The sequence below is a fragment of the Typopeltis vanoorti genome, chromosome 14 (assembly GCF_054136105.1).
Source record: "Typopeltis vanoorti isolate ZY-2024b chromosome 14, IOZ_Tvanoo_1.0, whole genome shotgun sequence".
Taxonomy (NCBI): domain Eukaryota; kingdom Metazoa; phylum Arthropoda; class Arachnida; order Uropygi; family Thelyphonidae; genus Typopeltis; species Typopeltis vanoorti.
The window spans coordinates 110,458,512-110,485,125 of NC_143562.1; the positions used below are offsets into that span (position 1 = coordinate 110,458,512).

At 37.0% G+C, this 26,614-nt stretch overlaps 1 protein-coding gene across 3 annotated transcripts in view; it reads left to right on the forward strand.

Annotated features, from left to right (window-relative positions):
- Positions 1-26,614, forward strand: part of LOC150099834 (leucine-rich repeat-containing protein 49-like) — an 853,241-nt gene that overhangs the window by 97,720 nt on the left and 728,907 nt on the right. For all 3 annotated transcript variants that reach the window (XM_090403687.1, XM_090403689.1, XM_090403688.1), the window contains exon 4: positions 15,973-16,206. In XM_090403687.1, the coding sequence (XP_090259813.1) occupies positions 15,973-16,206 (234 nt within the window). The remainder of the gene's footprint in view (positions 1-15,972; positions 16,207-26,614) is intronic.

A 26,614-nucleotide genomic window follows, 5' to 3' on the forward strand; every position in this document is an offset into this window, starting at 1 on the left:
TGGACTGACCGGTACTAAAAACCTTTCCTTGTGCAAACTCCCTACAATTTTTCAGACAAGGCACTGCTCTTCACTTACAAAATTTCATTATCAAGGAATACCTACATTCAGACATCACTTCTGAAAAAAAAAGAGAAAAAAAAAAGTGGTATCTCAATCATCCTTTTCTCTGACCCATACCATTTAACTTCTGATTTGTGAAAACTATTCCTTGAAGCAGAAATAATGCTAAAAACACCTTCAGTTCACTGCTGCCTGTCTTTCCAATGAAAACGAGAAAAACCTTTGAGGGTTGTAGTGGTAATGAACTGCATAGCTTTGTTGTTAGTTTCCTGAACTAAAAATGTTCATATCTTCATTGAAATAAAATTCAAACAGTGCTAATGCACAATTATTAATGGTGATAGCTTGAGAAATCCCAGATGTTCTTGTAAAAAAAAACAGTGTGGACAATGTAAAGATACTGATTCAGCTCGTATACTGCACCATCTCCTAGCTTGGGACAAAGACTGTTGTGGACTTGATTCTGAGTCCACAACAGAATCAAGAAATTCTGATTCGATATCAGAATCTCTTGCAAATGTCTTATGCTTCTGAAAACCCGATGTCAAAGTCATTTTTTTTACACTGCATGCATTCTTCAACATACTTCTGTTTCTAGCAAAGTAAGCAAATTTCTTTTCTCACAGGAAATTGTCACTATCTATGTGTAAACAAGAAAAATAAATCGCAAATGAATCTAGTGCAGTTATAATGATTATAAAACAAAAAAAGTTTATGAAACATGCTTAGATTGTTAGTAACACTAAAGAAATGATACCAACAAATGCATTTAGTGCATTTGTAATGATCAAAGGGTTAATGAAAGTCTTGCAGTGGAAAGAAGGCAAAATAGTACTACTACATAAGCTTGGTTCTAAGATGGAATTTTCCAGTTATAGACCAGTCTGTATAACTGCAGTTGTGGTCAAGATGTTGGAGAGATCAGTTAGGAATAGAATATAGGATTGGGTTGATGTACATGGCATTCTTTATGATGGTCAGCATGGATTTGTATAGGATAGGTCTTACTCTTGGCAGATTTGCAAGACCTACTCTTTGTATAATAAATTTAGTTTAATCCTTTATCCAAGTGTGAGCAAACAAAGTTTGCCCCTGAAAGTATCTTCAGGACTGGGGAAAGGTGGTACAACATCAGGGCAACTCATTGCAAAGGTGGAGCAAGCTACCAAAACTCCTGTCTCAGTATCTCCTATAATGCAAAACACATCTCCTTGCGGATATGTCTAATGTTATGCATTAAGGGAAGGGCCACTACCCAGACTAGTTTCGACCTTTATTGAGGTCTCTTCAGTGGGAGCCAGGCCCAAGTTGAGATACCAGGCAGAAGCATTAGCAGGTCATCTCTACCTATAGGAGTTGCCCAATGGTGTGCCACCCTTTTTTAATAAATTACTCTGGATTTAGAGAAAGATGTTGAAAGTTTATTTTTCACTTGGTTAGAGTATAATAAATTTAGTTTAATCCTTTATCCAAGTGTGAGCAAACAAAGATTGCGCCTGAAAGTATCTTCAGGACTGGGGCAAGGTGGTACAACACCGAGGCAACTCGTTGCAAAGGTGGAGCAAGATACCAACACTCCTGTCTCAGTATCTCCTATAATGCAAAACACATCTCCTTGCGGATATGTCTAATGTTATGCATTAAGGGAAGGGCCACTACCCAGACTAGTTTCGACCTTTATTGAGGTCTCTTCAGTGGGAGCCAGGCCCAAGTTGAGATACCAGGCAGAAGCATTAGCAGGTCATCTCTACCTATAGGAGTTGCCCAATGGTGTGCCACCCTTTTTTAATAAATTACTCTGGATTTAGAGAAAGATGTTGAAAGTTTATTTTTCACTTGGTTAGAGTATAATAAATTTAGTTTAATCCTTTATCCAAGTGTGAGCAAACAAAGATTGCGCCTGAAAGTATCTTCAGGACTGGGGCAAGGTGGTACAACACCAGGGCAACTCGTTGCAAAGGTGGAGCAAGATACCAACACTCCTGTCTCGGTATCTCCTATAATGCAAAACACATCTCCTTGCGGATATGTCTAATGTTATGCATTAAGGGAAGGGCCACTACCCAGACTAGTTTGGCTCCCACTGAAGAGACCTCAATAAAGGTCGAAACTAGTCTGGGTAGTGGCCCTTCCCTTAATGCATAACATTAGACATATCCGCAAGGAGATGTGTTTTGCATTATAGGAGATACTGAGACAGGAGTGTTGGTATCTTGCTCCACCTTTGCAACGAGTTGCCCCGGTGTTGTACCACCTTGCCCCAGTCCTGAAGATACTTTCAGGCGCAAACTTTGTTTGCTCACACTTGGATAAAGGATTAAACTAAATTTATTATACTCTAACCAAGTGAAAAATAAACTTTCAACACCTACTCTTTGATTTAATGTTTTAAAATAAAAAAAGATGTTTTATCAATTTACTTGCATTTTATGATAATGAGTGTGTCAAATAAGGGAGAATCACATACAGTGATATACTTGGACTTTGCAAAAATGTTTTATAGATTACCACATGATAAATTGATGTACAAGCTGCAAAGGATGAGAATAGATAATATATTGGTTAGATGGATTGGAGAGCTCTCTGAACAATAGCAGCAAGTTGTGAATGATAGAGCAGAGTCTTAAAAAAGAGGATAACCAGTGGCATGCCCCAGGGTTCTGTTCTTGAGTCCCTGCTGTTTAACTTGTTTGTAAATGATATATCCTGTTTACTGACTGGGAATCTTCAGTTTTTCGCTGATGATGCAAAGTTAAGGAGATTAAAAGTAGCACTGCTGATATTAATTATCCTCTGAAAGATTTGAATTGATTTGACTTGGATAAAGGAATGGAGTTGCAGTTTTAATGTTAATAAGTGCTAGATGTTGCATTTTGGAGTGTATAAATATAAGGTTGTGTACTGTACGAGGATGGTCTGAAAAGTTCTCGACCTAACAATGAAAAAACGAATTATAATTTCAAAATTATTTTTATTTTTCAACATAATCTCCCTTAATACTAATATATTTATTCCAGCGATGCTCCAGCGCCATTATCCCATCCCTGTAGTGGTTTTCAGTAAGATCTGCAAAATACCCCTCTGCAGCTGCAATCACCTCTTGATTTGAAGAAAAACGCTGACCAGCGAGGAAAAGTTTTAGTTTTGGGAAGAGATAGAATTCAGAGGGAGCCAAATCTGGGAAATAGTGTGGATGTGCCACCAATTTCTAGTGCAGATCGCTTAATTTTCCCATTGGCAAAACACCTTTGTGGGCAGGTGCATTGTCCTGATGAAAGATGATTTTTTTCTTCTGCAAACCATTTCTTTTCTCACGAATTTTTTCGTCTAGTCTGGTTAAAAGATTGGAATAATATTCCCCTGTTATTGTTTTACCCCTTTCAAGATAATTAATAAACAAAATGTCTTTAGCATCTCAAAACACCAATACCATGACCTTCTTGTTGATGGAACTGACTTTGTCTTCTTTGGCACTGAACAACTGGCTTCTGTCCACTGTTTTGACTGCTGTTTGGATTCTGGTGTGTAATGGTGAATCCAAGTCTCATCCATAGTAATAATCGACTCACAAAATCAGTTTTATTCTTGTTAAAATGCTCCAAGCACTGTTCAGAGATTTTCATGCGAGTGCATTTTTGATGTGCTGAGCAAGCATGGCTCAAAGCTTTTTCATATGCAATTCTTCATGCAAAATATATCCTACATGTTCTTTTGAAATGCCTATAGTCTCAGCAATTTCATGCACTTGATCAATGATTTCTGGTGTTGTTACACTTTTTTGGATGTCCTTACATGGATCATCTTCAAGGCACGGCCACATTTAAACTCGGCAGCTCATTTCTTAATTGTCAAAAATGAAGGAGAATAGTGCCCATAAACTTTTATGAACTTCGAATGAATTTCTTTTGGTGTTACACCTTCTTTTACAAAGAATTTTTATAACTGCACGATACTCTGTTTTATTCATTTCAAGAGATACAGAGAATGCTTTTGCTTCAGGCATTAGGCTGTATAAAACAAACTAATTGATAGAATGACTTGCAATTTCACATGGATGCTTATAACAGATGTACCAACTTAGAAAAAAAAATCTTGCCAATAGTGTTGCCATCTATGGTCGAGGCTGAGAACTTTTCAGACCACCCTCGTATCAGTGGTGCTGCTGCAGAAAGTGGATGAGATTCGAGATTTGTGAGTGATGGTTGACAGTAGACTGAAGTTTAGAGGACATATTGCAAGTGTTGCAAAGACTGCATATCATAGTGCTGCTATGATTAGTGCTGTAACATGTAGGGATAAGGATGTGGTTGTGCCAGCATATAAAGCATAATAAATTTAGTTTAATCCTTTATCCAAGTGTGAGCAAACAAAGTTTGCGCCTGAAAGTATCTTCAGGACTGGGTTAAGGTGGTACACACCAGGGCAACTCGTTGCAAAGGTGGAGCAAGCTACCAACCCTCCTATCCTAGTATCTCCTATAATAATGCAAAACACATCTCCTTGCGGATATATCTAATGTTATGCATTAAGGGAAGGGCCACTACCCAGACCGGTTTCGACCTTTATTGAGGTCTCTTCAGTGGGAGCCAGGCCCAAGTCGAGATATCAGGCAGAAGCATTAGCAGGTCATCTCCACCTATAGGAATTGCCAATTGGTGTGCCACCCTTTTTTAATAAATTACTCTGGATTTAGAGAAAGATGTTGAAAGTTTATTTTCCACTTGGTTAGAGTTAATAAATTTAGTTTAATCCTTTATCCAAGTGTGAGCAAACAAAGTTTGCGCCTGAAAGTATCTTCAGGAGCTTGCTCCACCTTTGCAACGAGTTGCCCTGGTGTGTACCACCTTAACCCAGTCCTGAAGATACTTTCAGGCGCAAACTTTGTTTGCTCACACTTGGATAAAGGATTAAACTAAATTTATTATACTCTAACCAAGTGGAAAATAAACTTTCAGCATATAAAGCACTGGTCAGACCTCACCTGGACACTGTTGTGCTCATGTTTGGTCACCTGGTTTTCAGTGTGATGTTGAAATATTTTAGAATGGTCCAGAGATGAGTGACTAAAACAATATCAGGACTTTAGAATGCTGGCTATATATAGAGAGAAAGTTGAAGAAATGTGGATTGCAGAATTTGGTGGATAGGAGGAAAAGAGGTGATATGATAGAGAACTTTAAGTTGGGAAGAGGATTTTATCAGATTAATCCTAAGGGGATTATAAAAAGAATAGAAGGCAAGAGGGGGAAGAACCAGAACCTGGAAGTTATGTAAGAGTGTTGAAGAGGGATGTGAGGAGTAGATTTTTTACATGGAGAATCGTTAGTGAATGGAAGGTATTACCAGAATATGTTTTTAATGCAAGAAGTGTTAAGAATTTTTAGATTCGGTATGTTGTCAGTTGAATGAACTCCCATGATGAGTCTGCCAACTCCATGGAGGATATAATAATAATCATCATGCATTGCAATTGTTGAAAGTTGATATTTTTTTGAGTCTGATTATTGGTTATTCTGTATAAGAGACCTGTATGTGTAATCTCAAATTTTATACAAATATTCTTGGCATTGCCATTTATTCATGTCTTCATTAAATGCAACACTGTTGAAAGTGAGAGGAAAAGTGTCAAACAAAAGAATAGTTTGACTAATGTAAAGAATGAAGAGTTGACTGCAATGAGGGTGATAGCTCATTGTGCAGAGTGATACATACGACGAAGTGGCAGCTGGAACGATTGCAAAAATGTCTACTGAGTGGATCAGCTGATAACAAAAACAAAAGTGTGAGATAAGAAAAATGAGGGCATGACTGGGAGAGAAAGAAAAATTAAGGAGCGAGTGTTATACGCCGATTCAATTGTAAATGGTGTGAATAATGAGAGTTTGACAAAATCATACTTTCTTGGTGCAAAATTAATGATGTTAATGAGGCTATTAGAGCACAGAAGTGTAAGTGAAAGAAATGATCGTAGCGGCCTGAACGAATGATTTAAATGGAGAAAAGTATGTCATGAGAGAGAGAGGGGACATGAAAGAATTACTGGAAGTGGTAAAAGAAAAGAGTGAGAGAGTTAAGATAGTGAGTCTGTTGCTGTGGTATGACAGAGTAGAGCTGAGAAGGAGGGCCATAATACGATTAACTCGATGCATAGGTCATGCAGGAGGAGTGGTGTGGAGTAAAAGGACTTATACAAGAAGTATGGTTTGCATCTAAATGGATTTGGTGTTCAGAGACTGGAAAAATGGTTGTTGAATGAAGTGAAAGTGGAGTGCAGAATCAGGGAAACTAGAGCTTTTGGGGAGTAAGCCGTTGAGTGGATATGCAGACATTAGTGAGGCGGTTGGGTGTAAGAATGTGTATAATATGCCTGAGTTAGTACCAGTGGTAACAAACTAGAATGGGACAGTTAGTTTAAAGCATCAAGGTAGGGGTGGACCTAAGGGGCTTTTGTATTTTATGTACACTAATGCCAGGAGCATTAGGAACAAGCAGGAGGAATTTTTGTCCTTAGTTGGCTCATCTTAATCATTAAGTTATTGGCATTAGTGAGACATGGCTAACATAAGATGATATAGTTAGTGGGATAGAATGTGAAGGGTATAGTGTGTTCAGGAAGGATAGAGAGAAAAGAATGGGGGGAGGAGTGTCATTCATGATAGCTGCAGTTCATCAGCTATCATTGATGACGGCCGATAAACTGCAACCAAGGATAGTAGGAGTTCAACTGCAGGACAGTGAAAATAGCCCATCTCACTAATGCCAATAACCTAATGGTTAGGATGATCCAACTAAGGACAAAAATTCCTCCTGCTTGTTCCTAATGCTCCTGGCATTAGTGTACATAAAGTGCAAAAGTCCCTTAGGCTCACCCCTATTTGATGCTTTATATTAACTATCTCATTCTAGTTTGTTACCATTGGTACTAACTGTGCAGAATCACGGAAACTAGAACTTTTGGGGAATAAGCCGTTGAGTGGATATGCAGACATCAGTGAGGCGGTTGGGTAAGAATGTGTATAATATACCCGAGTTAGAACCAATGGTAACAAACTAGAATGGGATAGTTAGTTCAAAGCATCAAGGTAGGGGTGGGCGTAAGGGGCTTTTGTATTTTATGTACACTAATGCCAGGAGCATTAGGAACAAGCAGGAGGAATATTTGTCCTTAGTTGGCTCATCCCAACCATTTGGTTATTGGCATTAGTGAGACATGGCTAACATAAGATGATATAGTTAGTGAGATAGAATGTGAAGGGTATAGTGTGTTCAGGTAGGATAGAGAGAAAAGAATGAGGGGTGGAGTATCATTGATGATGGCCGATGCACTGCAACCAAGGAGAGTAGAAGTTCATCTGCAGGACAGTGAAAATAGCACATTTGAGGCTATCTGGTGTGAGGCCAGAAAGGTAGCTAGTGTGGTAAGGAAGTTAGCAATGCAGGCTAAAGAGAATCCCAAACATTTCTTTCAATATGCTGCAAGTAAAAGAAAAAATGTATACAGCAGAATGATTTTAAGGAATGCCAGTGGTAGAAAGGTAACTGAATCAGTCGAAATAATAGAATTACTAAGTGAACACTTTGCAAAAGTATATCAATCCAGGTAGTGATATTGTAGGAATGAGGGGAACTGATGGCTTATATGGGAACTGAGGTGAATGAAATGGAGGTGAATAGCATATTACAGAACCTTAGTGTGAATGCATTTGTGGGATTGGATGGTACATCAGCTCTAGTCTAACGTGAAGTGGCAAAGGAATTGTCAGTGCCCTTTATTATATTGTTTAACGATACAAAATAAATAATGGAAAAAACTCACGTAGAAAGATTATTTAATAGTATAATATTTGCCTGTGTGTCACAGGTATCTTCAGTACATTAAGCTCAAAATTAAACACTAACTGACAATTCCAAAAAACGCCACCTAAGTAGCTGGTGTAAGATAACTAAAAAGGTCAATAACTTTCCTAAAAAAAAAAAATAAATAAATAAAAAATAATAAAATAAAATAATACAATAAAAAGTTAGGAAAGATTAGCTGATTTGTAAAGTACTATCTTCCGTAAAGGGGATAGATGTAAGCCGTCGGATCTGCTTAAGTTAGGAGAATGAAGTTGAGTTTCACATGTTTCTTTATAAAGGCGTTCCATGAGAAACTGACTTTTGTGAAGAACTCTTGTCTTTCTCCAATGAACTCTGTGTCTAGTGAAGATGGCATGTTCAGAAAGTCCAGACTTTTCAGGTTTAAAGTATTCAATATAAGATTGTTCTTCTAGCAGAATAGAGGCAGTCTTCCTGTTTGTCCGAAATAAGATAGTCCACAAGAGCACGGAATCTGGTAGACACCTGGATGATTAAGATGTGGAAGCTTGTCCTTAGGAGAAGTGAGAAAGGTGGAGATTTTTCTAAACAGTCGAAAGGCAACAAAAATATTCAGTGGTTTTAAAACTTTTGCTATACGTTCACTGATGCCTTGTACATAAGGGATAGTAATGCGCATTATTTCCTCTGTGTTTGAAGAGGAAGACATATTAAAACTACTCAAAGTTCTTTTAATGAAGCAATTCTTATAACCATTAGATAGAAAGGAAGAAGTTATATATTGTAATTCTTTCTGTAAAAGATCGTCTGAAGAACAAAAGGAGTGTGCCCAATGAACCAGTGTTTTAATAGTTCCTGCCTTTTGACTGGGATGGTGATGAAATTCTGCATGGATATAATGGCCTGTATGAGTCTTCTTTCTATAAACTGAGAAATGTAGGTTACCATCTGGTTGGCAAAGAATTAGAAGATCTAAAAAGGCTAACTGCATATTTGATTCTACTTCTAGGGTAAACTTGATCCTAGGATGAAATGCGTTTAACTTAGTGAGAAATTGTTTAAGTTCATCAGAAGAGCCATTCCATACAGCAAAAATGTCATCGACATATCTGAACCAATGAGTAGGTCTGGAAGAAATGTTGTCAAAGATACGTTGTTCAAAATGTTCCATAAAGAAATTGGAGATAGCAGGAGAAAGAGGATTACCCATTGCTGTTCCTTCAATTTGTTGATACAACTTATTTTTAAAGGAAAAATAACCAGAATTTATTACAAAATCAAATAAGTTTACAATGTCTGAAGGAAATTCCTGCTGTAGTAATTCAATACTTTCCGAAAGAGGCACATTTGTAAATAAAGAAACAACATGTAAACTGATCATGATATCAGAAATGTCCAAATGAAGATCTGAAATTTTATTTTTGAAATCCAAAGTATTTTTTATATAAGTATCAGTTCTTCTAGTTGAAGAGGAGAGTAAATTTGATAAAAATTTTGAGATTTTGTAAGTGGGGCAACCTATACAATCTATGACTGGTCTTAACGGAATGCCTGGTTTATGAACTTTTGGAAGACCAAATAATCTAGGTGGACGACCGAAGAAGGGTTTTAAGTTTTTTCTTTTGATCTTCATTCCATGTAGATACATTATCTATAAGAGAATTAAGTCTCTTCAATTGACTCCGGGTAGGATCCAATGTAAGAGGCCTATAAGTTGAATAGTCGCGAAGTAAAAGAGACATTTTTCTCTCATATTCCTTCCTATCTTGAATCACTATAGCCTTCCCCTTATCAGCTTTCGTAATTATTAAATTATTGTTATTCTTCAGTGATTTCAATGCTTTAAACTCTGAGTAAGAAAGATTAGGACGTGGAGGCTTGGCATGAAAAAGAATTTGTGCACATGTAAAACGTAATCTGTTGGCTGTTTTTTGGGATAAGGATCGAATACCTCTGTCTATGTTATGAAAAAAATCCATAATTGGCACCTTATTCGGCGTAACAGCGAAATCATATCCTTTTGATAAAACAAAACGTTCACAGTCTGTTAGTGGACGTCCGGAAACATTTATAACTACTTTATCTATATCAATAGTATTATTACTGGATCTAGGTATGTTGACTAGTGATTCAAATTTGCGTTTTAGCTTGTCACGAGAATCACTAAAGACCTTTAAGTAAGAACTCGAAGGTATGCGCATTACAGTAGTTAAAGTTTCAACTATTAAAACAGATTCCAGAGCATTTTTTATATCCATAATTTCTCTATTTAAGATGGCAAGAGATTTTTTAGCTTCATGTTGCTGATATTTTACAACAGGTTGGAATAACCTGGGCCATCTTACATCGTTTAAGGAATATTAATCTGTTAATGCATTTGACCTTCTTTACCAATACTTTACCGTATCTAGCAGATTGTTTGGAAATAGACTTTCCGTGGTCTAGCAATAAGTTTTAAAAGAGGTATATCGTGAGTAGACATATCGATACAAAATAAATAACGGAAAAAAACTCACGTAGAAAGATTATTTAATAGTATAATTTTCGCCTGTGTGTCACAGGCATCTTCAGTACATTAAGCTCAAAATTAAACACTAACTGACAATTCCAAAAAACGCCACCTAAGTAGCTGGTGTAAGATAACTAAAAAGGTCAATAACTTTCCTTGAAAAAAAAAAAAAAAAAAAAAAAATAATAATAATAATAATACAATAAAAAGTTAGGAAAGATTAGCTGATTTGTAAAGTACTATCTCCCATAAAAGGGATAGACGTAAGCCGTCGGATCTGTTTAAGTTAGGAGAATGAAGTAATAAACAGATCCGACGGCTTATGTCTATCTCCTTTATGGGAGATAGTACTTTACAAATCAGCTAATCTTTCCTAACTTTTTATTGTATTATTATTATTTTTTTTAAATTTTTTTTTATTTTTAGGAAAGTTATTGACCTTTTAGGCTCAATAACTTTTCTAAACTGACCTATACTGACTTATAGGCCTCTTACATCGGATCCTACCCGGAGTCAATTGAAGATCAAAAGAAAAAACTTGAAACCTTCTTCGGTCATCCACCTAGATTATTTGGTCTTCCAAAAGTTCATAAACCAGGCATTCTGTTAAGACCAGTCATAGATTGTATAGGTTGCCCCACATACAAAATCTCAAAATTTTTATCAAATTTACTCTCCTCTTCAACTAGAAGAACTGATACTTATATAAAAAATACTTTGGATTTCAAAAATAAAATTTCAGATCTTCATTTGGACGTTTCTGATATCATGATCAGTTTAGATGTTGTTTCTTTATTTACAAATGTGCCTCTTTCGGAAAGTATTGAATTACTACAGCAGGAATTTCCTTCAGACATTGTAAACGTATTTGATTTTATAATAAATTCTGGTTATTTTTCCTTTAAAAATAAGTTGTATCAACAAATTGAAGGAACAGCAATGGGTAATCCTCTTTCTCCTGCTATCTCCAATTTCTTTATGGAACAATTTGAACAACGTATCTTTGACAACATTTCTCCCAGACCTACTCATTGGTTCAGATATGTCGATGACATTTTTGCTGTATGGAATGGCTCTTCTGATGAACTTAAACAATTTCTCACTAAGTTTAACGTATTTCATCCTAGGATCAAGTTTACCCTAGAAGTAGAATCAAATATGCAGTTAGCCTTTTTAGATCTTCTAATTCTTTGCCAACCAGATGGTAACCTACATTTCTCAGTTTATAGAAAGAAGACTCATACAGGCCATTATATCCATGCAGAATCTCATCACCATCCCAGTCAAAAGGCAGAACTATTAAAACACTGGTTCATTGGGCACACTCCTTTTGTTCTTCAGACGATCTTTTGCAGAAAGAACTACAATATATAACTTCTTCCTTTCTATCTAATGGTTAGAATTGCTTCATTAAAAGAACTTTGAGTAGTTTTAATATGTCTTCCTCTTCAAACACAGAGGAAATAACGCCATTACTATCCCTTATGTACAAGGCATCAGTGAACGTATAGCAAAAGTTTTAAAACCACTGAATATTTTTGTTGCCTTTCGACCGTTCAGAAAAATCTCCAGCTTTCTCACTTCTCCTAAGGACAAGCTTCCACATCTTAATCATCCAGGTGTCTACCAGATTCCGTGCTCTTGTGGATTATCTTATTTCGGAGAAACGCGAAGATCTGCCTCTATTCGGCTAGAAGAACACCAATCTTATATTGAATACTTTAAACCTGAAAAGTCTGGACTTTCTGAACATGCCATCTTCACTAGACACAGAGTTCATTGGAGAAAGACAAGAGTTCTTCACAAAAGTCAGTTTCTCATGGAATGCCTTTATAAAGAAACATGTGAAACTCTACTTCATTCTCCTAACTTAAGCAGATCCGACGGCTTACATCTATCCCCTTTATGGGAGATAGTACTTTACAAATCAACTAATCTTTCCTAACTTTTTATTGTATTATTTTTTTTTTATTATTTTTTATTTATTTTTTTTTTTTTAGGAAAGTTATTGACCTTTTTAGTTATCTTACACCAGCTACTTAGGTGGCGTTTTTTGGAATTGTCGGTTAGTGTTTAATTTTGAGCTTAATGTACTGAAGATGCCTGTGACACACAGACGAAAATTATACTATTAAATAATCTTTCTACGTGAGTTTTTTCCGTTATTTATTTTGTATTTTTAAAAGAGGTATACCTCTTTTAAAACTTATCATATTGTTTATTCTAAGTCTGTTCTAGATTGATACCGAGGGGGTAGAAAGAGAAGAAAATAGTTCCAATGCATAAAGGAGGCTGGCTACAAGACTGCTGTAAAAATTACTGACCGATCAGCATATCAGGAGTTGTTGTCAGAGTATTGGAGAAGTTGGTCAAGAGCAAAATACAAGAATGGATAAATGGAAAGATGATGTATGGGGGGCAGCATGGTTTTGTGAAGGATAGATCATGCTTCAATAACTTGCTCACGTTTTATAATATGATGACAGCTGAATTGGATAAGGGTAATTTATTTACAGTTATACTGCTGGACTTTGCAAAGGCTGTTGATAGGATAACACATGGAATTCTAATCAGTAAACTGCAGCACATGGGAATGGATATAAGTTTGGTGAGATGGATAGGAGGGTGGTTGATGAGAGATATCAGAGAGTAGTTTATCCAGGAATAGAGTCCAAAAGAAGGCCTGTGACTAGTTGTGTGTCGCAGGGTTCTGTTCTTGGACCACTGCTATTTAATTTGTTCGTTAATGATATAGGAAAGGATCTGAGAGGAACCGTTCAGTTATTTGCTGATGATGCAAAGTTGGATAGAGCAATAGTTAATACACATGGTGTCAATATTTTGCCAAGGTTATTTGGACAGATTGGCAGACTGGGCTCAGGAAATGGATGTCAGTTTAATGTGGCAAAGTGTAAGGCTATACATTTTGGGGTGAAAAGATTATCAGCAGGATATCACACTAATGGAACCATGCTACAGGAAATTGACGAAGCCAGAAACTTGGAAGTGTTAGTGGATAGGGAATTAAAGTTTAGGGAGCACATAGCAAAAGTGGCTAAAGCAGCTCATCAGATTACTTGGTTACTGAAGAATACTTTGATGAGCAGAGACAAGCAGGTTAAGCATTGATAAGACCCATCTTGACTACTGTGCACAGATCTGGGTGCCAAGGTTTCTTGGTAATGGAGAGGTGGTAGAGAGGATCCAGAGGCAAGTAACCAACATGGTATCATTATGTTGGAGGTTTAATGGACTTTTTACAGCACTCACAAAGAATTAAAATAGAATTTAATACTTCCTATATTTCGTCCTAGTGCACTAGGACATCTACGGGGATTACAAAGACAATTAATGTAACATGCACACAAAAACTTACAATACTAAGCCCAACCACGTGGGTGACAAAGTCCTATCTAGGTGGAGCGCCCTCTAAGGGCGGTAGTAGGTGGCCTGGAATGTAAGGTGGGACCTCTGGTGATGAGTGTTTCCCAAATCTTCGGAAGCTTAATGCAACCGTATTTGTTAAGATTTGGTTGGTTTCTGAGAGCTGCTGCTGCTTCTAAGAAAAGTCTCTCTTTCTTGAATTTGCTGTGGTGGAGCATGGTGGTTTTCTTCCATGATACTCTGTGGGTGGTGTCCAAAACATGGTCAGCCAAGCCTGAATGGCCATAGTTGTGTTTAACGATGTACGACTTGTGTTCCTCTAGGCGGATGGATGCTGATCTGCCTGTCTGTCCAAAGTACGCAAGCTTACAGGAACAGGGTACTTTGTAAACTCCAGGCTGAGAGAGAGGAGGGAGCTGATCTTTCGTAGAACGGATAAGGGTAGCCAGTTTGCGGTAGGGTTTATATGCTGTGTGTAGGTTATACTTTTTTAGTATCTTATCTATTTTTTCCGAAGTGCCACGGATGTAGGGTATGGTGATGGCATTTTTAATTTCTTGTTGATGAGAGGGACGGGGAATGGGGGAGGAATTGATTATTTTTTTGATACTGTGTTCGCTGTAGCCATTGGAGAGGAAAGTTCTGTGTATGTGGTTAAGCTCAGTGGTGAGGGCGGTTCCACTGGAACAAAGATTGTGGGCTCTCTTGGTAAGGGTTTTAATGATGCCATATTGTTGTGAGGGGTGGTGGTGGTGGGAGAGTTTGTGAATGTATCTGCCTGTGTGTGTGGGTTTTCTGTATACAGTGAAGGCAAGTGTATCATTAGGCAGGCGCGTGACTAAGGTGTCTAGGAAGGGTAAACAATTGTTCTTTTCCTTTTCCATAGTAAACTGGATTCTTGGATGTAGGCTATTGAGATGACCAAGGAAGGAATCTAACGTGTCTGGGCCATGAGGCCAAATAGAGAACACATCATCTACATATCTTAGCCAGATAGAAGGTTTGAGTCGGGCTGAGTCTATGGCTCGTTTTTCGAAATCTTCCATATAGAAATTGGCAAGGGGGGGTGAGAGGGGGGAGCCCATGGCGGTTCCCTCTATCTGCTTGTAGATTTTGTTATTCCAAGTGAAATACCCAGAGTTGATGGCAAAGGAAAAGAGATCTAAGATGTCAGGGGGGAAAACGTTTTCTAAGAGAGATAAAGTGTCAGTTAAGGGAATATTAGTAAACAAGGAGGAGATATCAAAGCTTACTAATATGTCTGTATTATTCAAGGTTAAATTTTCTGTGAGGGCTTTAAAGTGGGTAGAGTTTTTTATATAGGAAGCTTCTATATAAAATTCTATTATATAGAAGTAATAAATTCTATTTTAATTCTTTGTGAGTGCTGTAAAAAGTCCATTAAACCTCCAACATAATGTCCTCACAGCACTTAAGCCTCTACACAAGAACAACATGGTATCAGGTCTATGGAATGAGCTTTATGAGAACAAGTTGAAGTTTTGTGGGTTACAGAAACTGGGTGATATGATTGAGATTTTTAAAAGATTAATTCAGCGGAAATTTATCAGAACAGGTGTGGTGGTGGGAAAACTAGGGGCCCATCCATGGAAACTGAGCAAGAGTATTAGAACTAGATTTTTTTACTTGGAGAGTGGTGAATGAGTTGAATAGGTTACTAGAGTCTGTTGTGGGTGCCATGACTCTGAATGAATTCAAAATAAGATAGATACTGTGCAAATGCTGAATAGTTCTTGATGATGTTTAGGGTCTCCCTCGATGGGTCTAAGGACTCCTTGGAGTTGCCCATAATGATGACAATAATTAACAAATTAATCTGTTAGGAGATTTTTCATAGAGGGAGAGTGGCAGAGCAAGATGCCATCCCTGGAAGCTGTGCAATATGAGATGTATTGCCTGAGAGTGTGGAAACTGTGAATGGGTTTAAGGCATGATTCTTTGTGAAAATATTTCTCATGATTAATTTTTTTTTATTACATAGAGGTTTGATTTTACAAGTATGTTGAATTGCTACAACTGCTTTGCTTATATTGTGTGATGCATATACATAAGTGATTAGTATATTTCCATATACTGAGCATAGCTTGAATATAGCAAAATGGTTCACTTGGAATTTTTTTTATCATCATTATCCCTTCTTTGTTTTTTTTAGTGTTTAAACTGTTATTTATTTACAGATGATTTAAAAAATGTCCAGGGTAGTTTTCATCGTCACCAATCTCCGTCTCCATCTAGAGCCCATACAAGAACCTCATCAAGTCCTGGTTCCATTTCTGGATCTGTCACAGAAGGAACTGGAAGGACACGATCTGAAGATGGTGGTGTATCACCAACTATTTCCTATGGTAGAATGCAATGGACTTCAGGACGTAAACCATCAGGAAGATCTAGGCATGGAGATTCTCAGTCAGGTATGTGCTACTTCATTTCTTAATTCATACAGAACATAATCTTAAAATCCAGTATATTACATTCATTCACAAAAAAAACATGACTACTATTTGGACATGACGTTTTTCCTGCTTTTTTTGTGTGCTATGACGATCCATTTCAGATGTGTTTGGACTTCAGCTATTTTGAGCTTTAGTATCGGAAAAAGAATATGGAGATTTAAGTGAAGAATCAAGTTGTGATATGCAAAATTCTTCCCTTGAATAGACTTGGAATATTTATTGAAGAACTGAGACTAGCATTAAAGAATAAGATATCATTAGTACTTGGGAAATTGTGAAGGAATATTTGTTAGCAGCAATAGTAAGCTGTATTCCACAAGTGAAGAAGAGGACACAATTTGGTGTAAAGTGGATGACAAACAATATTAAACAGGAGCTACATGTGAAAAAGAGGCTATGGAAGAGATATAAGGAGACAGGTGAAGAGCAGATACATGAAGAATATAAGACACAGGCCAGGAGAGTGACCAGTATGGTAAGGAGGGCGAAACTGGAATATGAGAAGAGATTGGCCGTAAGATCTAAAGAAAATCCTAGGGAATTTTTTAGCTATGTGGCCAGTAGGAGGAGAAATTATTGTGGAAGAACGACATTGTGGGATAAAAATGGGAATAGAGTGACTGATACAGAGGACATAGTGGAATTGTTCAATGAACACTTTATTGGTGTATTTCATCCTGAAGGAGTAAATTTTAATACTAGAGGGATAGGGCAGGTTTGAGGTTTAGAGGTGCAGGAGGAGAACATGTTCCAAATACTGAGTACTCTGGATGTCAGTAAAGCCGTGGGACTGGATGGTATTTCATCACGAGTTTTGAGAGAATGCGCTAAGGAACTGACAGCTCCTTTGACCTGGCTTTTCAATGAAAGTCTGGCTACAGGAAAGGTGCCCAGGGAATGGAGGGAAGGTAAGATAGTGCCATTGGATAAGGGCGGTAGCAGACTGGAAGTGTCTAATTATAGGCCAGTTTGTGTGTCATCAGTAGTTGTTAGATCTTGGAGAAATTAGTTAGGGACCGTATACAACACTGGGTAGATGAGGGTAATATTATCTGTGAGAGTCAACATGGATTTGTGAAGGGGCGCTTTTTTTAGTAATATACTAGCCTTTTATAATAAAGTTACAAGAGCAGTAGATGAGGGGAAAGGCATATACTGCCATTTTCTTGGATTTAGCGAAGGCATTTGACAAGGTGCCACATGATAAGCTAATATTTAAGTTGCAGCACATGGGTTTGGATGTCAGGTTGGTCAACTGAATTCAGGATTAGCTGTCCGATAGGTATCAGAGAGTTGTGTATGGTGGGGCAGTTTCAAGGAGGCAGAGGATTACAAGTGGGGTCCCACAGGGCTCAGTACTGTGACCTATATTGTTTAACCTTTATATCAATGATATTGTCTGTGGATTGCAGGGTAATGTTCAGTTGTTTGCAGATGATGTGAAGCTGGGAGGGGTTATTAGTAATAGTGCAGATGTGGTAGTCATGTAAGAGGATTTGAATAATCTAGACAGATGGGCAAATGAATGGGGGTGTCGATTTAATGCAGCAGAATATAAGGTCTTGAGGTTTGGGACACACCGATGGACGCTGCATACTCTATTGGAGGAGCTATACTGGAGGAAGTAGGGGAGACAAGAGTTCTGGGGTTGATGATTGATAGAAACCTGAAATTCAATGGACATATTGCAAAGGTGGTGAAGGTAATACAAAGGATTGCTTCAATAATAAGGACTCTGACCTGCAGAGATGAAAGAGTTATCATTACGTTGTATAAGACCCTGATCTGACCACACTTAGACTGTTGTTCTCAGATTTGGTCCCCAGGATTTGAAGGGGATAAATTAACTGTGGAAAGGGTACAGAGGCAGATAACAAAGACGGTTTCAGGACTGTACAATGTTAGTTATGAGGATCGGCTGAGGGAATTTGGACTGCAGAGTTTGGTGGATAGAAGGAGGAGAGGTGATATGATTGAGACTTTTAAACTGTTGAGAGGTGGTTACAGGGTTGACACTGAGGAGTTCTTTCGCTTGGTGGAACAGCAAGAAGGAGTGATGACAAGGGACCATCCCTGGAAGTTACGAAAGGAAGCTGTGAGCAAGAGGATGAGGCCTCATTTCTTTGTGTGGAGGGTGGTTGAACCGTAGAATGCATTGCCTGATGAAGTGGTGAGAGCAAGAATGGTCAATGAGTTTAAGGAGTGGTATGATAGACTTTGTTTCCTAGGATGGACCTCCTGCAATGAGTCTTTTGACTCCTTGGAGGTCTAAATAATAATAATAATTAATGTTGGAATAGGAAATAAATGTTTCTATTTCAATAAGTATTGTGTTGATGTTTTTGGTGTAAGTATATGAATCAGAAGACTGAAAACAATAAATGCACTCAGAAATGAAGGATAGAAATTACAAATATCAATGCATTTTATGTTCTTATAATGTCAAACGTGGATGAAAATGAATGTATGTATTGTTCCATGGGGAAAAAATTGCTACCAGCCTGAATTGCCTAAAAGACATTATTCATTGTGTACATGAATAACCACTGATGGAAAAAAATGATCATGAGCATTTTGCATATGGTTAGTTATTTAGTATACTAAATATTTTTTGTGAGATCATTGGTGATAACAGATGTCTCTGTATATCTACCTGTGAATTAGTGCAGTTGGAAGAGGAAAGCCAGATGAAATTGTGAATATTAAAACAGGAAAGTGGCAGTGGAGAAAATCAGTATTTAAAGAATGGAAATCAGAAAGTTGAGAATAATTCATGCCTAATTCTCCTAATGGAGAGCAGCATACTAAACAAACTTCTGAGAATGAGGCCATGAGTTTTTTATTGAAAGATCAGACAGTATTCTGAGTTAGTTGTATTCTGACCTGGGATGTTAAATGAACATCTGTCTTTGGGGAGAAGGGGGGGGGGGCTGGAGGCAGAGACTTTGCCATAGGTAAAAATGACACCAGTAGAAGATGAAAGTTGAGTTTCTTTTAGGAAACACGTATGTGGCAGAATTTAATCACTCGTTGATTTAGAAAGTACAGGTAACCTTCGTATAACGCGATGCTTATACAACATGGTTTCGATATAACGCGGTCTACAAATTGTAGTAACCCTTGTTCAACGCTGTACTTATACAACGCAGTTTCGATATAACACTTCTACAAATTGTACTAACCCTTTATTTTTTCATATATTTTTCACCATGTGACTTAAAAATCAAATTTTGTATTTGTTAAATTTGCATCTGCCCTTATCACGCATCTAGTTATAAATAGCGATTATGGGAAATACCCTTTAGCACGCATGTACATCAATTGTTTATCGTATAAAATGTTTATTGTTGAAAATTGTCTTCGTTTCTGCCAGGAAAGTGCATTAGAAATCATAAGTGTGTTAATCTCAAGCTGAGCACTTTATTTTCTGGTGAGTGACATATATATGTGATGTTTTTTTTACGTAAAAATTTATTTTTATAGTAATGACCACTTAGAGGATTTCTGCGTGGTTGAAAACGATGAAATTAGTTCACGAAATTAGTGAATTAATTGATGGGGAAACAGATTTAAATGAGGAGGAACTGGTACAATTAATAGATGACATCAAACCAAATGGCAGGGAAAGTTCTGCCGAAGATTCTGATTGTGATGAATCCATTAAAGAATTCAGTTTAAAGAAATTATCAGAAGGATTGAACTTGGCAAGAAAGTTAGGAAGGTATTTTATGGATAATGATCTCTCAATGAAGCTCTCCGAAAAATTCACAAGACAATTGGATATTTGTTTAGCTCCATATTATGAATTTAATAAAAAATTGCCGCATAATGGTAAGCATTTTTTTTTTATAACTTAAATGGTGCCGTATTAGGACTTTAGTCTTGTGTTGCATGCTGCAATTACTTATACTAGCCTCACTGTTACACCAAATTGTGGTTGTCTCGCATTTATGACAAACTTTATTTGTGCTCTGAAGATGCTGGATATAATACCAGCGAAATATTAGTTTTTAAGTTAATAAATAGTTATTTTCTTATCAATCTGTGTTCGCATCAATACCGTTTAAATCCAATTCAACATTGGTAAGCAAAATCTTACCACTATTACTGACTTTGTGATAACTAAACCAGCCAAAGTATGCAATGAGAATTATACAAATAATGTCCAAGAGATTCCAAGTGATGACAACGTCTGGCCATTCGTAAATAAAGAACATCTACAAAATGTTAGTTTTGAAGTGATGATGATGATTAAAATATGCACTTTATTTTATTTTGCCTAAAACATTTATCCATTATGTGCAACGACGTTTGCATACAGGTTGTAATTTTTATAAGTTTATACTATGTATTTGTTTCATAGTTTATGTTTTCTTAACTTACCTGAATTACCTGAATTAAATATTTCGTGCCTAATAGTTTGCACCCGTGCATGTGCTTTGATTTGGTGGCATAGCATCAGTAGCTAGAGCAAAACATGTGGTGTTTAGACTGTTGCTCGAGCAATTTTTAGTTAAACCATTATTAATAATGATTAATAACGGTTTAACCCGGGGCAGAGCTTACTACTACCTGGTGCGTCCCCAGGTGGCGGATTGGGGAATAGCCTTCAGATATGGAGGCTAGCTGCGATATAAGCAGAGCAATCTGGCGAATAAGCAGCCGTGGACCAACAGCGACTGAGCTATCAGGGCATGGGGAAGCAGAAGTGGAAACTCTGTCTCACTTAAAACCTCACAAAGCCCAATGACATCTCGGTGACATGGTGAGTAGTGTCGCCATTAAATAAGTACCTGCTGGGGTCACTGCCCCTGATATTGGGAAGCTGCATTGTCAGTACTGACACAAGGTTGAAGCTAAATGATGACGGAAAAGCTTGTGATCAGAGATTTGCAGATGGCAATATGAGAATATTGTGTACGTCTGTAATACTGTGGAACAGAAAGCAAACGGAGAAACTACTGCTCTACTTTATCTCCAGAACAACCATCATGGCGAGCAAACCCTTACAATTGGCCCCAAGTTCCCGGCATCCCTTAAATGGGACAGGGGTGCGAAGAATCTCCGGGCTCAAAATGGTGTCCACTTTTAAAATTGCAACTTGGAATGTCAGAACTCTGTATGAAGCTGGCAAATTAAGAAATGCCACAAGAGAAATGAAGAGGCTGGGCATCTGGATTTTGGGAATTTGCGAGACAAGATGGCCAGGATCTGGAAAGTGTCAACAAGATAATACAACAATGTATTACTCTCGGAATGATGAGAACAAACATCGACATGGTGTAGCTGTAATAGTAGATGAAGAAATCAATAAATCAGTACTAAATTGGATTCCATTTTCTGAAAGGATAATGCTGTTACAACTTAAGGGAAACCCCATTAACATAAATATCATCCAAGCTTATGCACCCACAGCTGACAAAAGTGAAGAAGATGTTGAAGAGTTTTATGAACACCTAAAAGAGATTAAAAACCTAACAAAGAAACATGATATAAACATAGTGATGGCTGACTTCAATGCAAAAGTAGGAAGAAGGGGTGATGGAGAAATTGTTGGCGAACATGGCTTAGGCACCAGAAATGACAGAGGAGATCGCCTAGTCCAGTTCTGTTAGGAAGAAGATCTAACAATAGCAAATACCTGGTTTAAACTTCCACCCAGAAGACTGTACACTTGGAAATCGCCTCAAGATAACCAACATAACATTGTCCGAAATCAAATTGATTATATACTGATAAATAAAAGATTCCACAGTAGTATAAAGAGTACAAAGACTTATCCTGGAGCAGATATCTCATCAGACCACAATCCCATAGTTGCAGAAGTATGTCTTAGATTAAAATCAGCTAAAAAATCACAAAAGAAGAAAAAGAAAATTGATGTAGAAAAACTGAAAGACCCGAACATAAATAAAAGTGCCAAGACACAACTTAACCTGCGATTACAACAGATTAACATAGAAGAAAATAAAAGTGTGGAATCTCTTTGGAATAGCTTAAAGAATGCCATCGTAACAACAAGTATTAAAGAAGTAGGTTATGTGAATAATATAAAACAACAGGAATGGATGATAGATGAGATTCTTTCTCTTATTGATACAAGAAGAATGTACAAAAACAAAGACCTAGCCAGGTATACAGAAACACATAACATCATCAAGAAAAAAATAAAAGAAGCCAAGGAAAATTGGATGAAAAATTTATGTACTGAAATTGAACTGCTTCAGAAGAAACATGATAATTTCAATCTGTATAAGAAAATCAACGAAATTTCCGGAAAACTGAGGAAAAAGCAAATAGTGTCTCTAAGAGACGAAAATGGAAAAATAGTTCTAGAAGAAGAGAATAAAGCACAGATTTGGATAAAATATGTAACAGAACTTTTCAATGATACTAGACAGAAGCCTATAAATATAAAAGATAACATTCAAGGACCAGCAATCATGAAATGCGAAATAGAGAATGCTATACAAACAAGTAAAACAGGAAAAGCCAGTGGACTAGATGGTGTGCAAACAGAATTTTTAAAATTAATAGAACCAGATAACATCAAACTTCTTGAAAAACTATTTAATGAAATATATGAAAGTGATGAATTTCCATCAGATTGGCGCAAATCTACATTTATCACTATCCCAAAGAAACCCAAAGCGAATTCCTGTGGTGACTTCCGACTTATTAGTTTAATGAGCCAAACATTAAAAATATTTTTGAAAGTAATTCAGAATCGCATTTATAAAAAAAGTGAAGAAACTCTAAGTGAAACACAATTTGGCTTTAGGAATGGTTTTGGTACTAGAGAGGCCCTTTTCTGTACCCAAATATTGATACAAAAATGCATAGAAAAACAGAAATCTGTCTTTATGTGTTTCATAGATTTTGAAAAAGCATTCGACAAAGTCAGACACACTAACTTAATAGAAGTCCTTCAACAAACAAGGCTAGATGAACAAGACATAAGACTAATAACAAATCTGTATTGGAATCAGTCAGCTACCGTTCAATTAGACAACATTACCACTAGTGATATTAACATCAAAAGAGGAGTGAGACAAGGATGTGTGCTCTCACCACTCCTGTTCAACATATACGCAGAGGTAATCTTTAAAAAAGCATTGGAAGAATGTCCAGAGGGAATCGTAATAAATGGAAAGATTGTTAACAACCTACGATATGCAGACACCGTGCTAATTGCAGATAACATTATGGATCTCCAAAAACTCATTGACAGAGTAAACATAGAAAGCCAAAGAATGGGAATAAATATTAACATCAACAAGACAAAATACATGCTCATCAGCAAACATCCAGCCTCATCAATGAAACTGACACTCAATGGGAAAAATATTGATCAAGTGTCAAGATATAAATATCTTGGTTGTTGGCTTAATGAACGGTGGGATCCAGAAATAGATATAAAGACAAGGATTGAAGTTGCACGGCAGTCCTTCATGAAAATGAGAATACTATTCTGCAATAAAGACCTAAACATGGAAGTCAGATGCTGAATGCTGAAATGTTACGTGTGATCTATTCTGCTCTATGGAGTTGAAACATGGACATTGAAGGCAACAACCATCAAGAAAATCGAAGCCTTTGAGATGTGGCTATACAGAAGAATGCTAAAGATATCATGGACAGAAAAAAATTACCAATGAAGAGGTCTTAAAATCCATTGACAAAGCTAAACATCTTGTACAAATAATCAAGAAACGAAAAACATCATATCTTGGCCACATCATGAGAAACAGCAAATACCAACTTCTACAAACTATTTTGGTCGGAAGAATTGATGGCAAAGGAACTAGAGGAAGAAAAAGAATATCATGGTTTGATAACATCAAGACGTGGACAGGAAAGAGCAGTGCACAACTGCTCAGATTAGCACAAGACCGCAGTTTGTTCGCCAAGATGGTCGCTGACCTTCGATAGAAGATAGCACAATAAGAAGAAGAATCATTATTAATATCAGTTAATATTTCTGGTGTTAAAAGAAAATGAGTAAACTTGACGATAGCACAGAAACTTGAGATAATAAGTAAGTTGGAAAATGGTGCATCTGTTGCTCATATTTGTGAGCTTTACAGAGTGCAAAAGCAAACAGTTTTGGACATACACAAAAATAAAGACAAACTTAGTTTTTGCTAAAATATAGCGTTGAGAGCACCAAAAGTGGTTTTACTATGGCGGATAAGAAACGTGAAGTTGGCCAAGTGGTTCGTTCAACAGCGGTCTAGTGGTGTTGTTTGCGGTATTGAACTAAGGTTGGCTGCTGAAAAACTGGCTTATCACATGGGCATACAGTTCCAGGTGAGTGATGGGTGCTTTGGTGCTTTCATAAATGCCATGGCATCACGAACAGGCAAATGTGAAGCACTGAGCACCGATATTGAACAAGTTGAGTCCTTCAGAAAATGCATCAATGAAGTCGTTGAATCGAGGGTCTTAATTTATCTCAAGTTTACAATGTAGATGTGACTGCCTGTTCTATCATGCTGTTCCTGAAAATAATCGCAAACAAACATGAGATTAGCATGCCTGGCCAAAAATTAAACCGGAAGCGCATTTCAGCCCTACTTTGTGCTAATGCCGCGATGGCACGCATCACCTTAAAGCCGTTGGTATGAAAGCCTCACACTTCAAAAAATGTTATGAACCAGCTGCCTGTCATCTATTCCAGCTCAAGGAATGCCTGGTTTACAAGTGACAGTTTTTCTGATGGTTTTTCAATCACTTCATACCTGAAGTGCAAAACTACCAAGAAGAGGCCTGAAAATCTCTCCTGAAGATGTAGAAGCTGTTTTACTTCTTGATAATGCTGAGAAGTTGGTTAGTAGGAATGGAAGAATAAAATGTATCTTCCTTTCTCCAAACACCACTTCTATAATATAGCCTATAGACCACGGAGTCATTGTTGCTTGCAAGAGGTTGTATAAGAAGAAATTTCTTGAAGAAGTTATGGCTGTCTTAGAGAACGAAAACGATCCCAAAGAAGATACAAGAGTAGCCAGGATACTTCAAAATTTGCACACATACAACATTAAGCCTGCCATCATTAATTTTGCTGCCACTTGGAAGGAATGGCTGAACCAAGTTACTGAACGGGAGTGAGCCAGAATACGATTTCAGAGGTTTTGAAACCTCTCATTTCTGTGAAACTTTGATGTGAGCTAGTGAGAATGTTAGTGAGAATGACATAAAACAATGGCTAGACATTGACGAGGACGACCCAGGCTACCAAATTCTAAATCATGTTAAAAACGAGGAAGAAGAAGTGGTTCCAGATTTTCTGAAACTATTGGGGTTTAGAGAACACGTGGACGACATCATCTCGTTCATAGCCGCATCTTCTGATCCAGAGGTGATTGCTTATTACGAACATTTTTGGCAGTTTTGATCGTTAATTATTAAGAAACAGTATAAAAGTGGAAAGCAACTGAAACTTCATGCTTTTTTTCAAGCCCAATCCTCAGTAATATGGTACAGTATTTACATAAAATTGTTCCCATTAAAATATATTAATACTACTGAAAGTGTTTTATCTTCAAAACTATTCCTAAGATTCGTGATTTAATGGACTTTTGATTTTACAGACAACTCTTAGCGCCTCATAGTCCATTAAATCAAGATTTTACTGTATTAGAATATGTTTCAGTAAGGAAATACCGTGCGTAGACATATATTAATTAAAATTATAATAACGGAATTAACTCACGTAAAATATTATTATTACTAGAATTTTCGCTCGAGTATCACAGGCATCTTCAGTACATGTAAAAAGCTAATTAAACAATAACTGATAATTCCAAAAGGCACTACCTAAGTAGTTAATGTAAGATAACTAAAAAAAGGTAATTAAATTTCCTTATTTATTTAAAAAATAGATAAATAAATAAATTACACACACACACACAATTAAAAAAGTTAGGAAAGATTAGCTGATTTAAAAAGTACTATCTCCCACAAAGGTGATAGACGTAGACCATCGGATCTGTTTAAGTTAGGAGAGTGAAGTAAAGTTTCACATGTTTCTTTATAAAGCCGTTCCATGAGGAACTGACTTTTGTGAAGGACTCTTGTCTTGTTCCTGTGAACTTTATGTCTAGTGTTGATGGCATGCTCTGCAAGTCCAGACTGTTCAGGTTCAAGGTATTGACTATAAGACTTTTGTTCTTCTAGCCGAATAAAAGCAGATCTATACGTTTGTCCAAAATAAGATAATCCACAAGAGCAAGGAATCTTGTAGACACCTGGATAACTGAGATGTAGAAGCTGGAGAAGTGAGAAAGGTGGAGATTTTTCTGATTGGTTGAAAGGCAACAAAAATATTTAGTAGTTTAAAACTTGCTATGCGTTCACTAATGCC